The 16,405-nt window shown below is 43.0% G+C and overlaps 1 protein-coding gene across 7 annotated transcripts in view; it reads right to left on the bottom strand.

The window, feature by feature from the left end:
* The window catches only part of PLEKHH2 (pleckstrin homology, MyTH4 and FERM domain containing H2), a 130,402-nt gene that overhangs the window by 39,208 nt on the left and 74,789 nt on the right, over positions 1–16,405 (bottom strand). For all 7 annotated transcript variants that reach the window (XM_045010290.1, XM_045010291.1, XM_045010288.1 and 4 more), the window contains 3 exons: positions 8,409–8,489; positions 3,755–3,934; positions 2,577–2,685 (listed from right to left, as the gene is read on the bottom strand). In XM_045010290.1, coding sequence (XP_044866225.1) covers positions 2,577–2,685; positions 3,755–3,934; positions 8,409–8,489 — 370 coding nt within the window. The remainder of the gene's footprint in view (positions 1–2,576; positions 2,686–3,754; positions 3,935–8,408; positions 8,490–16,405) is intronic.

The following is a 16,405-nucleotide window of genomic DNA, read 5'->3' as shown; positions in this document are numbered from 1 at the left end:
ATTTCTGGTTCAAGAGGCTCAACAAGACCAACTGCTAGTATAATTCTGAACACCAGAATCTAGCCACTAGGAAATGTGATTTAACTTGCCTGGACTAGTAGGGCACAAGAACTCAAGCCTCTTCTTACCATATGTGTGGGAAGTGACTTACACTCAGGATATGCTAGCAACTAAATAAATGAAAAACCTTAGCAAGCTATGCTACTGTGACATACTATGGACAAGAGAACAGTGCTGATATACTGTAGAGGACTCAGATAGAACATCACCACTTTCCTTGTTGATTGCCTTAAGGGCAGCACACACGTTCTCCTGTTGCTTGATAAGACTCTGCTAAAAGCTATTAGTTAAGTGTAGACACCCAACATACATTCTCGCTCATGTTGTCTAATATCAGCAAGTTTAGGGCCTGATCCTGCAAATGCTAACTCAGATGAAGTAATCCTTATTCTCATAAATAGTCCCATTGATTTAAATGGAACTACTCACAAGGATAAGGTCTGCAGATCAGTCTCAGAGTTTGTAACAGCAGATGCCCCAGCTAAGAACATTCTTCTGCAGACTTTAGAGCAGTGGTGGGCAACCTGTGGCCCATGGGCTGCACACAGCCCATCAGGGTATCTGCTGGCAGGCCACGAGGCAGATTGTTTACATTGACTGTCTGCCGGCATGGCCACCCACAGCTCCTAGTGGCAGCAGTTCTCTGTTCCCGGCCAATGGGAGCTGCAGGAAGTGGCGGCCAGACCACGCCACTTCCCACAGCTCCCATTGGCCGGGAATGGTGAACCACAGCCACTGGGAGCTGTGGGAAGCTGTGCCTGCAGACGGTCAATGTAAACAAACTGTCTCGTGGCCCGCCAGTGGATTACCCTGACAGGCCACTCGCGCCCTGCAGCCCATAGGTTGCCCACCGCTGCTTTAGAGACTTTAGAGTGTTTACAGCTGAGCTAGAGATATTTAAATAAATTAAAAACTCAGTTTCCATTTCCAAGTACAACAACGTTTTGGCCACAAAGAACAAGATGTAGTTCTGAATTTGGGCAGACAGACACATATAATAAAGCTTCAGCTCATTTTTGACTCTTCATGGGAGATTATTGTGTAACTTGCTCATGCTTGATCCTGCTGCAGCAGCACCATGTTGGGGCAAATGGCCATTTCTCCAAAATCTATGTCTACCTTAGTCTAGTGCAGGAACAAGTTTATTTTGGCAAGGTGAAATTTCTGCCTTGAGTACTCAAAGTGCTTGCTTGTTGGCAAGAAGAGAAGTGACTCAACAGTCCTTTGTTTAATAACACCTACTTATTTTATGGCACTTTCAATCAGTAGATATCAAAGCACTTTACAAAGGAGGTCAGTATCATTATTGCCATTTTAGAAATGGGGAAGCAGAAGCACCGAGCGGGGAAGTGACTGGCCCAAGGTCACCCAGCAGAACAGTGGCAGAGTCAGGAATAGAATCCAGGTCTCCTGTGCTTCCCTTTCTCCCTATACAATGCCTCAGAAGAGCCTCACATTTATTTTAAGTCTCATAAGGGAAACACGGATAAAACCTACAAGCACCATGGCAAGCAACATGAGAATGGAATGGGTACTGTTGGTATGATGTTCAAGGGCTGGAATAGTCCTATCTTTGTAGGATGCAAGTTTGCCCCGCTGCACTTCTGTTTAGCAGAATTATCATGCTATTGTCTGTGTCAAGACTAAAACTTTAATGTCTTCAATGAACCATAGTGTTTATGTAATGTAATTCTGACTGGCAGTATTGGAGTCCAGTTTTGAACACTGGTGGAAGGGAAGGATAGGTCATTGGTGGTGCCACTTTCAGTTATACCTATTGGCTTGAAAATGTGCCACACATTCACCTAAAGGCTGCTGCAGAGGCATTGCCTTCCTATTATCTCCACCACTTCCAAGAGAAAGGGTGCTAGTACTAAATCATCTATAGAGTTGTAGCCCTGGTTTGTATTTCCAAGGCCCTGTGTGTTTAGACCCTGCTGTAAACAACAAGTAGCACTTCTTACTGAGTCAAGAGATCTCTGAAAGATTTGGAGCCCTTTGACCCTGCAGGCAGCACAGGTAGTCTAAACCAACCATCTCTACTAATCACCTAGATAGCAGTGTCCTAACTCATGATCATCCAATAAATATAACCCCATCAGTAGCACATTACAGAAATGTCAAGAACTTAAAGTACATTAAAATGGATGGAAATTTCTAAGAGGTCTTGGCCACTTTTGTGGTTAATTCATATTAAAATTGGAAGACAAAAGGCCAAAAAAAGCCTACTATGGAGCTCTTGCTTCTCCATGAATAAAGTGTTTTGAACGTCTGTTAATGTCTAAGGTCTTTTCTACTGAAATCTAATGACTAAACATTTACTGTTTATGAAAAACATGTTCTGAATTAACAAACTGACTATATCAAAACACAAACATTAAAAGCACTGGAAGCTCTGCCTACATAACTAAACTTTTGATATGTACAAAAAAGAGTGACAAATTTGGGACAAATACACTCAGAATATAGTTGATCAGATAAGTATTAAGATTATATGGAACCAGAAATAAACTTACTGTGCTCCCCTTCCACATTTAACAGTTTGCAAACAAGCTGTTCAAATTCTGATCCAACATTTACATTGGTGCTCCCAGCAGCCACTGTCAAGTGATAAAGCCAAGTGTCCTACAAGACAAAAACAAACAGACCCCAATCATCATTCCAAGCAGATTTTTGAGAGTTTAAAATATTACATGTTTTTATTGAAATTTTCCAAAACAAAGAACTTCAAAAATATTCATTTTGAAAAATTCTACAGATGAATTTGGCACTCATGAACAGTATCAGTGGCTTCAAACACAAAGGTTCTCATGAAAGCTTAGCCAAAACATCTTAATCCTGACTTGCAGCAAGCTTTCTAGTCTACATATAGGTGTCTTTTGAGCAGAAAGTGCACTCAAGCCAGATGTGATGAATGTTCAGTAGAGACTAGGAAGAGGGCACACACCTAATTTTTTTCACATGTAGCTAAGACAGAATTTAAATGACTGAAAGCTGAATTGTAGTGCACTAGCTCACTAAACCACTGAGTCATCTTATAAGAAAGCTTTTCCCCCTCCTCAGATTAGTGCTATACCCTCCTGTGAAGGCACAAGGATTTCCCCTTGTTTTACTTCCCTATCCCTAATCAAGGCCTTATATTACAACCACCATTCATTTTAGCCAAGAAGAGCAGAACTGAGTCAGAGATCATTGAGAGATGCAAAGTATTCCCTCCTCTCCTTTCTAAGAGGCGAATATGATGTCTTTGTATTAATTATTGCCCTTTCCACCTGGGGAATAAGATCAGGAATCAAAACAAGGTCTACCATACTGTCAAAAATTTTATTTTATGTTGTTCTGAAATAACCTCTCTCATATTATTCCTGTTAGTGTTCCCCTTAGTGTACACTAATTACCATTACTGCAGAAAATGGGCAGTAAACTGGATAGGAGTCCCCACAGGAAAATCTACTGATATTTTCCAGATACCTTAAATGGGGTCAGTTAACTATAGTGATCACTCAAACTCTGATAAGTATTTGTAAAAGTGTGACCATTTGTCTGTTACATCAGACCACTTTCTAGATGGTCTAGCAGAAAAGTCCCTTATCTCTGACTTTCCATATCTTACTCACTGTAGAAAATGTTCATATCACAATACCACAGTTATAGCTATCTTATTGAAACTTAAGAGATAGGGTACATTTACTACCTTCTCATGTTTGGATCCTATAAGAAGATACGTAGGTCCTTGCTCTTTAGGATGGATAACAATGGTATAATGTGTTGATAACAGACTGCGACCACTGGCCTCATAATCTTCATCTGAATCACACGACCTGTCAACTTCTTCAACTTTAGCTTCCCAAAGCTTGATTTGACCCAGAGGAAACTAAAAGTAAATATAAGAAATAGTCATCTTGGATAACATCAGTTTTACAGTTCTTGATCTACAAACGAAGAGAAACTGACAAAACTAGCATCAACGTGTTCTGAATGTTTGACATTAGGAAAGTCCATAAAAGTCTATTCTTTTAATGTTACTAAGAACTGTAGGGTAAGCCACCTTCCCAGTTTACAATCCTGGAAGAGAGGAAGCATGGTCTTGTCATTAAAGCACAGTCCTAGGAGTGAGACGACTTCAGTTCCATACTAACCTCTGCTTTTCATTTCTACAGGATATATTGTTCTTGATAGTTGCACATGGAATGCGCAACTATCTGACACAATAGGTCTTGATTGTGGGAGACGATGCAACCCTTGAGATATCCCAGGCCCAATCCATTTGAGGATTCTCAAACTCAAGACCAGGATGTTGAATTTAAACTTAGGGCATGTCTAGATGTACAGTGCTGCACTGGTGAAGCTGCACTGATGCAGCTGTGTTGCTGCAGCACATCTGGTGAAGATGCTCTTGTGTTGATGGGAAAGCTCTCTCCCATCGGCATAATAAAACCACCTCCGCAAGCGGCAAAAGCTCTCCCGCCGACGTAGTGCTTTCCACACCGGCGTTTATGTGGTGTAACTTATGTCACTTAGGGGGGTGGTTTATTCACAGCCCAAGCAACATACATTCTGTCAACATAAACTGTGGTGTAGACATAGCCTTAATCTAGTATTTGATGGGGCGTCACTGTGGCAACTGGAGCATCACTACTGCTTTCTGCATCACTACTACTGGAGCTACTACTACCACCTCCGCAAGCGGCAAAAGCTCTCCCGCCGACGTAGTGCTTTCCACACCGGCGTTTATGTGGTGTAACTTATGTCACTTAGGGGGGTGGTTTATTCACAGCCCAAGCAACATACATTCTGTCAACATAAACTGTGGTGTAGACATAGCCTTAATCTAGTATTTGATGGGGCGTCACTGTGGCAACTGGAGCATCACTACTGCTTTCTGCATCACTACTACTGGAGCATCACTACTGGATCCTTTTCATATCTCCGGTTTAATTCTCAGGTATAGTGGATTGCAGTATTTAAGCCTGGAGGTTACAAATGCATATATGACTATGGCCAAGTCCTCCTCTGTCAGGATGGATCTAGTCTCTCAGTCAGCTGTAGGTGGAAGAAGCAGTTTTTCATAGGTGTAACTATGTGGGCATCCACTATCAATGAGGAATCCTGAAGGACACAAATACTACATACCATTTTCACAACTATCAGGTAGGCTTATGCCCTCTACAGAGGATGATAATATAATGCTGGCTAGTTTCTTGAAAAATCTCTCTTTCCCTACCTTTGTCTTGCTAAGAGTTAGCATTAGCTGGATACCTTTTATTGTGATGCTCATCTCCTGGAGATACTGGGATAGCTAAGAGATGGCGCTGTTTGATGGGAAGGTGAAGACGATCTGGGTATCATTTGTGTACTGCTGTTTATAAAGGCTGTGGTGTCTTACAACCCTATATTGAATATGATGGGTGAGGGAAATGAGGCTTGAGGAACTTTCATAGATTAGGGATTTGGTGTCTGAGGAGCATCTTCCCATTACTCTGAGCTCGGTCTGACAGAAAGGATAGGAACCATTTCAGTGTGCTGCCATATACACCAGCTAAGAATCTGAGATAAGCCAGCACAACTTCGTGGTCTATGGTGTCCAACGCTGTGAAGAGATCCAGCAAAAAGAGAAGGGATATTTGTCCATGACCAAGAGCAGGTTGTGCACAAGAGCAATCAGCACCATATTTATGGCACATTATTGGGTGGGAATGTTTTTTAAATATCACCAGAGACCAGGTGTAGTTGATGCTGACTCTTTGCCATCTTCTCAATAATCTTGTTAAGAAATTGGAGATTAGATACTAGGAAGTAGCTGGCAAGTTTGGTTTTTATCAAGAATTGTCTTCTTAGATACTGATTGGAAAATAAGTATTTTAACATGGGTGGTAAGCTGCCCCCGTTGAAGAAGGCATTGGCTGTTAGTGAAGGATGCAGATTTCTCGGTTCTTCTTCACTAACAGAATGGACATGAGTCAAAGATACATGTGCTGGCTTCCTTTCCTGTAGTGCTTCTTAATTTCTTGCTTTATGAACAGGCCAAATTCTGTGAAAGGGGCTGTTGAATCCTAAGGTTCAGAGATGCCATCTCAGTTACAAGAAACCATTGCTATGACGTACTTGTGCTAAATAGTATTTTTATTAAACCTAAGTTAGGTTTACAAGAAGCTGTGTTGACATATGATTTCAGTTAGTGTAATCCTTCTCCATTGTTCAGCACATGGTTTTCAAAATAATAATGCTATTTTGAATCCTTTTAACCAAATGGACTCCATTAATGTAACATATACAGCAGTTTACATTACCGGATGCCTCACAGGCTCTTTATTTCTATACACACATTCCACTGTAATATAAACTTATGTTTTCAGTTAGCAACTCCTCGAATATTGAAAAATAAATCAGTTTTGTAAAACTGCATATGCAGTATTTTTAAAGCACATTCTGCTTGTAAAAGCTGCACTTCCTCCACATTACCATCTAATAAAATAATTGTTCATTTTGGTTTAAAAAACTGCAGTAAAACTTATCCAAATGTTAGACAACTATTTATGATGAGCCAGCTAACTGCCTAAATATTTCTAAAGGGCCTTCTCACGAGGAATAATTTTCAAAGATAAGAACTTGGTCAAAGATAAGAACTTCTTGTACTTTAAACATACAGATTTCTTACTACAATTGAGGTGAAAACCAATTTGTCATCAAATCTCAGTCAATATTTAGATTGAAAATGTAAATATACTTTTTTTTTTAGCAGCTTCTCTGTAAAATGAGATAGAAGTTAATATTCTGAAATGAAAGTGTTACTGGATTTTGGAACATTACAGCACTGGTATACTTTCAAAGAGTAATATTAAATAAAAATCCTGAAGTGTGGCTTATTACTATTTGTTACAATGTACAGTACCATAAATAAGCACTATTTTACTAGTTCAAATTTTCCACTTGCCTTCAATGACATTAATCACACTGCAAAGTTACTCATATGCCTTAGTGTTGCTAGGATCTGCCCCTAAATTAAGAACAAACAGGAGGCAACAGGGAGAAGAAGAAAAAGGAAGGAAGATGGAGAAAACAATATGCCGGATCTAAAGCCCAGTGAAATCACTATCAAGCCTGACATGGTTATATGCTTGTTTAGGAGGATAATGTATATGTACACTGGAAGTAACATTGGAGGTTCTCTGTGCTGCTTCTGTTATTTTTATTTCAATGGCTTAATGGAGTAAATAGACAGTCAACTGGCTATCGAGTTTAATTTTAACTAGGTTTGAAGTGAGTGAAATAAAATATACTAAAACTCAGGGTTAACAATAGGATTGCTCAGATATCACCAAAATCCCCATTCTCCAGCTCAGCAATAGAGACAATTGGTCAGACCAGAGGGAGAACATAGTGTCCCAGAAGGGGGGCAGGGCATATTTCTGAGAAATGCTCCCCCATCTCAACAGGCGATGAGGTGCGATACTGGTTGGACCAGAAAAATGGATGCATCACTTTCAGAACAGGGGAACGGAATAAAGCATGTGGCCATAGATAGAGGGGCCAGGCCCCTCCTCTTCCTCAGGTTCTTGCATCCCATTGGCTGTATGGGGGAAAAGGGGAGCTGACTGGCCCCTGCACTCCCCCACCCACAACCAAAACTTTTCCCCAGTCATCCTGAGTCCTTTGCCTCTTCAGCTGCCCTCCCCTCCCTCGGGAACTCAATAGGTGCCCAGCCCTCCCTTTAGTTGTAGACAGTGAACTGTGCTCCCAAAAAACAGACAGTCAGTCAAATCCACAGCATCTTGGAATCAGGAAGGATTGTCCCCTCATTGGGCAAAATTGGCAGTGGTCCAGTGGGTTTTTCACTTTCCTTGAAGCTCTGTGAAGGCACAAGTAGGGTAAAGAAGAGGACCTGGATGTCTGTATGTTAAGGGATAATAAAGGAAGGTTCAGTTTGTTGCAACATGAGGCTGACATACAGGGCAGATAAAGGCTAAAAGGGCCAGTTCCAGAGATCAATGAGACTGAAGATTTGTGCTGGTGGACCTGTAAGGAGAAGAGGAGACCTGAAGTTTTTGTAGACCAAAGTCCCCCCCCCTTTAGTACCCTGAACCCCCCTCAGAGGTGAAAGATGAGAGAGTCCACGGAGGCAGGCTGAAGAGTCTACTCTCAGTTATTTGTTATATGGTAGGAGCCTGTAACCTGCACTAGGCTCAGTTAAATGCCTGGCGTGAGATGGCTAGGCATATACTACTCATAACCAATGTTAGTTAATAAAGTTGCAGCCTTTTGATTAAAAATCCACCCCAATGTCTGTCTTTCATTCACCTGAGAGTCCTGAGCAAACAAGTCATAGAAAGACCATTAGAAAGACATACCTTATCTTCTTGACTACGGAAATAGTAAAGAGTTTTTCCAACCAGAGTACACCACACCCTTTTGGAATATCCATGTTTCACCTGAAATTACAGTACAGTTAAGAATAAATTATTTTTAATGTAAAACTTTTTTATGAGATGGGCCCAACCAGTGAAGCTTAGATTCATATATTTCAACTTCTCAGAACTCTGATGCTTGGAATAAAGAATTCCTGTAAAACATTAATATAAATATAAAAATTTGAAGCTGCATGACCTTCTGTACTACAGGCATTAGAATTAAAGTATAACAGGCCTGAGTCAAAGCCCATTCAAAACAGCAGTAGTCTTTCCATTGGCTTTGGATCAGGCCCTAGATACAAAAAGCTGAGGAAATGAAAATTGGAGGGGACAGTCATAAACTACTACAACTAATGATAATTAGAACTCTTATAGTGCTTTACACCCAAGAATTTCCAAGCACTTAATGAAAATTAAGTATCAAAAGCCATATGAGGAAGGTAAGTCTTAACATCCCCACTTTACAGAGGAGTAAAAGCAAAGGCATAGAGAGGTTAAGTTATGTCACACAATAGATCAGCAACAGTCAGGAGTAAGCTGAGAGTCCTTACCCTTCAGTTCTCTGCTCTAATCACCAAATCAGATTCCCTCCCAAGCTAACTTTGATTAACATCAGTCCTTTGAAGAGATGAAAACTGGCTGGTGAATGGAGTGGGATAACTGAGAGTAAAGTGCATTGTTGCCTGCTCCCCCCAGATCCATTGAGCAAATTAGCACAAGGTAGTGCTAAGTGAGTGCATCTAGCACTCAAGAAGTCTGGTTATAACATAACAGCCATGGGAGTTGAAATGAAGTTCCCCACTTATGAAGTGGCATCACTAGTTTTTTGAATGGGGAAAAACATTTTAGAACAGTCTCTAGCAGTAAGGTCATTTTCCCATAACTGCACAGATTAGGACAGATAGCTTCCTCATTCCTACCTATTCTTCAATTCGCATTAAGCTATTGTAAAGAATAAAACAGACAGCAGTACAATTTTTTTCAGCGACAGCAGTGAAATATAATGCTTTCTCACTGACATCACTAAAATAAAGGGATGCCCTTTCATTGATGTGACCTAGATGGGAAATCACTACACTGGCTCAATGGTTAACTTTTTAATTTATTAAACATTTCAAAACTTTATATTTCTAAATAAATATGGTAAGACAGTCTTGTATTCACTCATAAGTATCTACTGTCATTGCTATTCTATTTACGAGCAAAGGCAGCTGGTTTTAGAAGAGCATATGAAGTGACTGTATTAATGAAACCATGAACTTGAAAATCTTATTTGTCTCAGTGTTTGTACCTACTATAGTTATAAGACAAATACATCTGAAAAATAGGTAGAGAAAAAAAATTTGTTCATCTCTATTTTTTCATGTTTGCTTTGTGAATTAGCCAGCATTTGGTCTACAGTCAATTTAAATAGTTAAAATCCTAAAAAATCTGTTTTATATAAATTTTAAAGGAAATATTAAAAGAATCTGTAAAAGTAAAGGAATTTAAACAAAAATAAAAGAAAAGCTACAATTCTAATTTAAACCTATAAAAGCAAACCAATTCCTCTGTTTTGTTAATGCTTTAAATTTACAAATGTAAACAAATTCCACCATCACCACAAGAAAACCCTTAATGGATTTGAACAAGCTTTCGTAAAAGTTAATTGCTGGCTTCAGTAGGCTGTCATAGCAAACCAATTCTACTCATAAGTACAAAATACTGACGACACTGAGGAGGAGGCACTTTGCTGTGAAACAGCTATTATTAAAAGCAACAGAAGAATTGATTCATCTTTAAAATTTAAGCTATTTTAAATTAAGAATGGAAAGTGCAGTTTGTACACTAAACTGAATTCAAGCAGGGTCGAGAATCTGCATATCAAGTGATAAAAATAAGGAAGGTCTAGAATATGTCTGTATAGACCAACATTACACTTTCAATGACTTTGCTATCTTAAATACACAAAGCCCCATCCTGCTACTTCAGACACTAGGCTCAAAATTTTCAAACACAGGTGACTAACATGACCTACATCCATGTTTAGGGTACTTAAATGAGCAGTCTGAATTTTTTTCCAGAGGTGCTGAATGTGAGACCCAAATTTTAAAAAATTGGCCTAATATTCTGATTACTAGGTAAACAGATTGGGTCAGATTCTCTGCTGTGCCCCAGCCCCTTTGTGCTGCTCTGGTGGTGCAAAGGGACAGTAAAACAGCTATTTACTGCAGTGTTAAGGCTGCTGTAACCTTTACTGGAGCTGGTGTGGATTCAGGCAGAGAATCACACACTCCATGTTAATCTGTGATTTCACAAGCCATTAAGGGCTTTTCCACTAGTATCAGTACAATATACAAACATATAGCATATTTAATAAGAAGTTGGAAGGTGTTTCATTCTCCACAGATCAGAGGAGAACCTAAAAGTGAAGCCCCTAATAAACTGCAATAGTTTCTACATTCCTGTGAATATAATAATGATACGCAGTAGAAGAGCATCTAAATCTGATGAGTAAATTAACCTTAACATAGTATAGTCCCTCACTCTACACATTATCCTCATTATCTTGAAATATCTTGTTTTGACTGCTGATGTTGGAAAATAGAGAGACCCCTTACAAAAATGTTTAAATTGGGGCATGCGCTGAATAAGGGTCCTAACGATGTGCAAACAGAGAATTCAACATGGAAGGTAGTGGATCAAGTGGCCAAATGAAAAAGACTTGCCAACTTAGGCCTGGTCTACACTAGGACTTTAAATCGAATTTAGCAGCGTTAATTCGAACTAACCGCTCAACCGTCCACACCAGGAAGCCATTTAATTCGAACTAGAGGGCTCTTTAGTTCGAATTTGGTACTCCACCCCGACAGGTGGAGTAACGCTAAATTCGACATGGCTAGCTCGAATTAGGCTAGGTGTGGATGCAAATCGAACTTAGTAGCTCCGGGAGCTATCCCACAGTGCACCACTCTGTTGACGCTCTGGACAGCAGTCCGAGCTTCGATGCTCTGAGCAGCCACACAGGAAACGACCCGGGAAAATTTGAATTCCTTTTCCTTTCTGGACAGTTAGAATCTCATTTCGTGGTTGGACATCGGGGCGAGCTCAGCAGCACCGGCAGCAATGCAGAGCTCTCCAGCAGAGGAGTTCATGTAATCTCTGAATAGAAAGAGGGACCCAGCATAGACTGACCGGGAACTCTTGGATCTGATCGGTGTGTGGGGCGAGGAGTCTGTGCTTTCGGAGCTGCGCTCCAACAAACGGAATGCAAAGACCTACGAGAAGGTCTCCAAAGCCATGATCCAGACAGAGGATACAGCCGTCATGCAACGCATCGCCGCGTGAAAATCAAGGACCCCAGACAAGGCTACCAAAAAATCAAAGCGGCAAACGGACGCTACGGAGCCTGCCACCACTGCCCCACCAGTGACCATGGACTCTGATGATGGGACAGTGTCGACGGACAGTTCCTCGACGATGTTCACGGACGGGGAAGATGAGGAAGGGTTTGTGGAGGACGAGGCAGGCGAGAGCGCTTACAACGCTGGTTTCCCCGACAGCCAGGATCTATTCATCACCGTCACGGAGATCCCCTACCAACCCTCCCCGGCCATGAACCCGGATCCTGAATCAGGGGAAGGAGCAGTCGTTAAGTGCTTTAACCATGTTAACTTTTATTCTTAATATAACAGGAATCTGAAGTGTGTGAGAAGGAGGTCTCTCTATATATGGTGATAGAACAGAAATCCTCCTGGGAGATCTCCACGAAGCTCTCCTTCCATTAATCGATAAGCATCAGCAGGAGGTTCCTGGGGAGAGCTGCCTTATTGGGTGCTCCGTGATAGCACCCTTTTCCGCGCGAGGCTTTCATGCATTGCCTCCCCGAGCACGGCTGCATCGGTCCGTGGTTCGTGATAGATTTCACGCAGCATGCGCTCTCTATCTCCTTCAGTGCCTGTCCTCACGGTGATCTCGCTAGGAGACTCATGCATCTAAGTAGTGGAATTACTGTTATGGTGCGCCTGGTCAAAAGTATTTTTAATAAATCCACGGACAGACGGCATAGCACAGACTCAGCACGCAGCTGCGTGACGAGCGTAACGGAAAGCCAAAGAATATAATGGACGCTCATGGAGGGAGGGGGGAATGAGGACGCAAGGTATCCCACAGTTCCTTCTGTCTCCGAAAAGTATTTGCATTCTTGGATGAGCTCCAAATGCTTCTAGGGTCAAACACAGTGTCTGCGGTGGGTCAGGGCATAGTTCGGCAATTTGCGCACACACCCCACCCACCACCAGAAGTGAAAGGGAAAACAATCCTCTCTTGACTCTTTTACATGTCACCCTATCTTTACTGAATGCTGCAGATAGACGCGATGGTGCAGCACTCAACACCAACATCCTTGCTCCCCCCACGCTATGGATGGCTGATGGTGCAATATGGCTGGTATCCGTCCTCATCATCAGCCTATTGGCACATGGGGCAGTGCAAAAGGACTGGTAACCATGTGTACTAGCATCTGTGAGGTCGATCAAGGGCGCCTGGCCCTAATTTTTCATGGTAGATGGTGCAGAATGGCTGGTAACCGTCCTCATCATTGCAACAGGGGGCTGAGCTCCATCAGCCCCCACCCTTCCTGTGTAAAGAAAAGATTGAATTGCCCCTGGACTAGCAGAGGGATGATGGGCTCCTTCATCCACAGTAATTAATGTCCTGCCTGGACTATCATTGCAGCTGGAGGCTTCCTTCCACTCATTTCTCACAAACAAGTCACTGTGTCTTATTCCTGCATTCTTTATTACTTCATCACACAAGTGGTGGGACAATGGTATGGTAGCCCAGGAAGGCTGTGGGAAGGCCGGAATGAACAGGTGGTGTTGTTGCAGGAGCACCCCCTGTGAATAGCATACAGCTCCAAATTTATGCAGGATCGGACACAGAGCAGCTGTGCTATCTGGTTCTATGATACAGTGGTTCTCTAGTACACTTGCCCATAATCTAGGCAGGACTGATTCTATTTTTAGATACCAAAAAGGAGGGATTGACTCAGGGAGTCATTCCCAATTTTTGCTTTTGCGCCCCTGGCTGCTCGGCCAGGGGCACTTATGACAGCACCAAATGGTGCAGTGCAAAAGGACAGGTAACCATGCCCATCTTATTACCATCTTATTACCAATTTATGGTATGGTAGATGGTACAATATGGCTGGTAACCATCTCTGCTGTCATACAAAAGCAAAAGCATGCTGCTGTGTAGCGCTGCTGGCCCGCCTCTGTCAGCGGCATCTAGTACACATACGGTGACATACACAAAAGGCAAAACAGTGTCCATGGTTGCCACGCTATGGCGTATGCCAGGGCAATTCTGGGAAAACGGGCTTGAAATGATTGTCTGCCGTTGCTTTCCCGGAGGAAGGAATGACTGGCGACATTTACCCAGAATCCACCGCGAAAATGATTTGTGCCCCAGCAGGCACAGGGGTCTCAACCCAGAATTCACAGAGACAGCCTAGACTCAGTTAATTGTTCGCAAAAATGTATCTTTGCAAGGAATTCACTCCCTGTTTCCCATCTCACAGCTTCCACTGTCTCCAGACCTGCCACAGCATCCCCCTCGCAGAGGCTGGCAAAGATTAGGCGGAGAAAGAAAAAGACAAGGGACAAGATGTTCGATGAACGTATGGGCTGCTACCTAGCTGAGGCGGACCAGCAGAGCCAGTGGAGGGAGACCGTCTCTCTGTACCAGCGCTCACACAGCGAACGGGAGGAGAGGTGGCGTGAGGAAGACAAGCAGGCGACTCAAACAATGCTTGGACTAGTGAGGGAGCAAACGGACACGCTCAGGCACCTTGTGGATGTTCTGCAGGACCGCAGGAGGACAGAGCCCCCCTGCAGTGTATCTGCAACCGCCCTCCCCCGCCACAAAGTCCCATACCCCCCTCACCCAAAATAACCAGAAGGAGGGGCGCCAGAGGCCGTGTAAACTGTCACTGCACCCCAGCAGAGTGCTCAAGTACCCAAAAGCTCTCATAACCTACATTTGCAGAAGTCGTTCCCTTCCGGACTCACACAAGTCCCAATCCCAGTTCCATCCCCTAAGTGTCTACTTAAGTAATAAAAATACTTTGCTGTTAATTACTGTTTCCGTCATGTTTTTTCAAAGAAGACTGTGTTTGAATGGGGGGCGTGGGGAAGGGGGTTGTTAATTGCATAGGACAGTCACCTTTCCCAGGGTACAGACACGGGGGCAGGATCAGCAGCGGGTCACACACACAGTGCAGTCAGTAGGCACCATGGTCGGTATGGGAGGTGGTTTCCAGGTTCTGTGTGGGCGGGGGGATGTGACTTTGTAGCGGGGGAGGGCGGTTACAGATCTTATACAGCGGTCCTTGTCCTGGACCGCTGAGTCACGCAGCAGAGGAATCTGTATCCGTACTCCTCCGCCACAAGGTCACATATCCCCCCGCACACAGAATTCGAAAAAGAGGGATGGCAGGCTCCGTTGAAAGAAACATTCCGGCACTGCGGACCGCTCTAGGAGCAGGAGCCTGTCATTCGTTGAGTTTAGAGGCGGTCTTTACATCACCGCACAACCTACTCAGCACAGTCTGCCTCCCAGTTTCAACCCTTTAACGCAAAGTCATGAATAAAGAAACCTTTCTTCAGTAACAATGGGACATGTATTTTATTTTTACACGTGTGTTGGAAGTGGGGGAAACGGGGTGAACGGGGTATGTAACCGAAGAGGAGAGTCAACAGTCAGTGGGTAAAGAAACAGGGGCAGGTTCAGCTTCTCTGTAAAGAAACTGAACAGTCACAGGTCACGCTGCTCGCTGGTATTTGAAGAGTTCCTTGTCGCTGTCCCAGGCACCTGTATAGGGCTTCATGAGCAAGTGCATTAGCGGGCAGGCTGGGTCCCCGAGGATGACTTTAGGAATCTGCTCATCCACAACAGTTATTTCGTGGTCTGGGAAGAAACTACCTTCCTGCAGGCGTCTGAGCAGCCCACAGTTCCTGAAAACACACGCATCATGAACCTTGCCCGGCCACCCGACGTTGATGTTTGCAAAACGTCCCCTATGGTTCCCCAGTGCTTGCAGCACCATTGAAAAGTAGCCCAATTTCTCATCAGCTGACTGTGGAAGAGGTGGACGATAAAGTGCGAGGAGGAGAAAACGGCGATGATCGCAGCGGGCTCCATGCTTGCAGTGCTGTGGCGTCCGCGCTGTCACTGACCAGAAAAGTGCACGATCAGATTGCCCGCAGGCGCTTTCAAGGAGGGAGGGAGAGAGGTTGTGATTGACGGTTCAATGACGACACTTACCCAAAACCACCCTCGACACATTTCTTCCCCCAGCAGGCATTGGGGGCTCTACCCAGCATTCCAATGGGCAGCGGGGACTGCGGGAACTGTGGGATAGCTTCCCACAGTGCACCGCTTCCAAAGTCGACGCTGGCCCCGTGAATGTGGACTCAGAAATTCGAATTAGTGTATTTAGTATGGATACACAAATTCGACTTCATAAGGTCGAATCCACAAATTCGAACTAAGTTGATTCGAAATAGTCTTGTAGTGTAGACAAGGCCTTAGATTTTTATTACAGTACTACAGTAGGCAGTCCTAGTTTATTCATATTGTATAGCATGTCTACTTTAATCTATTTAATCTATTTACTCTTATGCTAAATATTTATAGTACATGTACTTCTGGACTTTAATTTTGGGTGCTCCTCAAACAGCACTTTTGCAAAATCACACAAGGGCCAATGCCAAATACTGCAGCCAACTTAGATACTACTGTACAAAGAAGTCCCTGTTAAAGATCCAATTCTGCTCCTGTTGAAGCCAATTGGTGTTTTGCCATTGACGTCAATAGAAGGACTGGTAACTAAAATTAGTTTACTACACGTTTTATACAGTTCTTGTTGCCTTTTTTCACTTAGAGATATTAAGCAG

Source organism: Mauremys mutica, chromosome 3, assembly GCF_020497125.1.
Source record: "Mauremys mutica isolate MM-2020 ecotype Southern chromosome 3, ASM2049712v1, whole genome shotgun sequence".
Lineage (NCBI taxonomy): Eukaryota > Metazoa > Chordata > Testudines > Geoemydidae > Mauremys > Mauremys mutica.
Note: the sequence above shows the minus strand (reverse complement) of the source record. Positions and strands in the feature narration are given on the sequence as shown.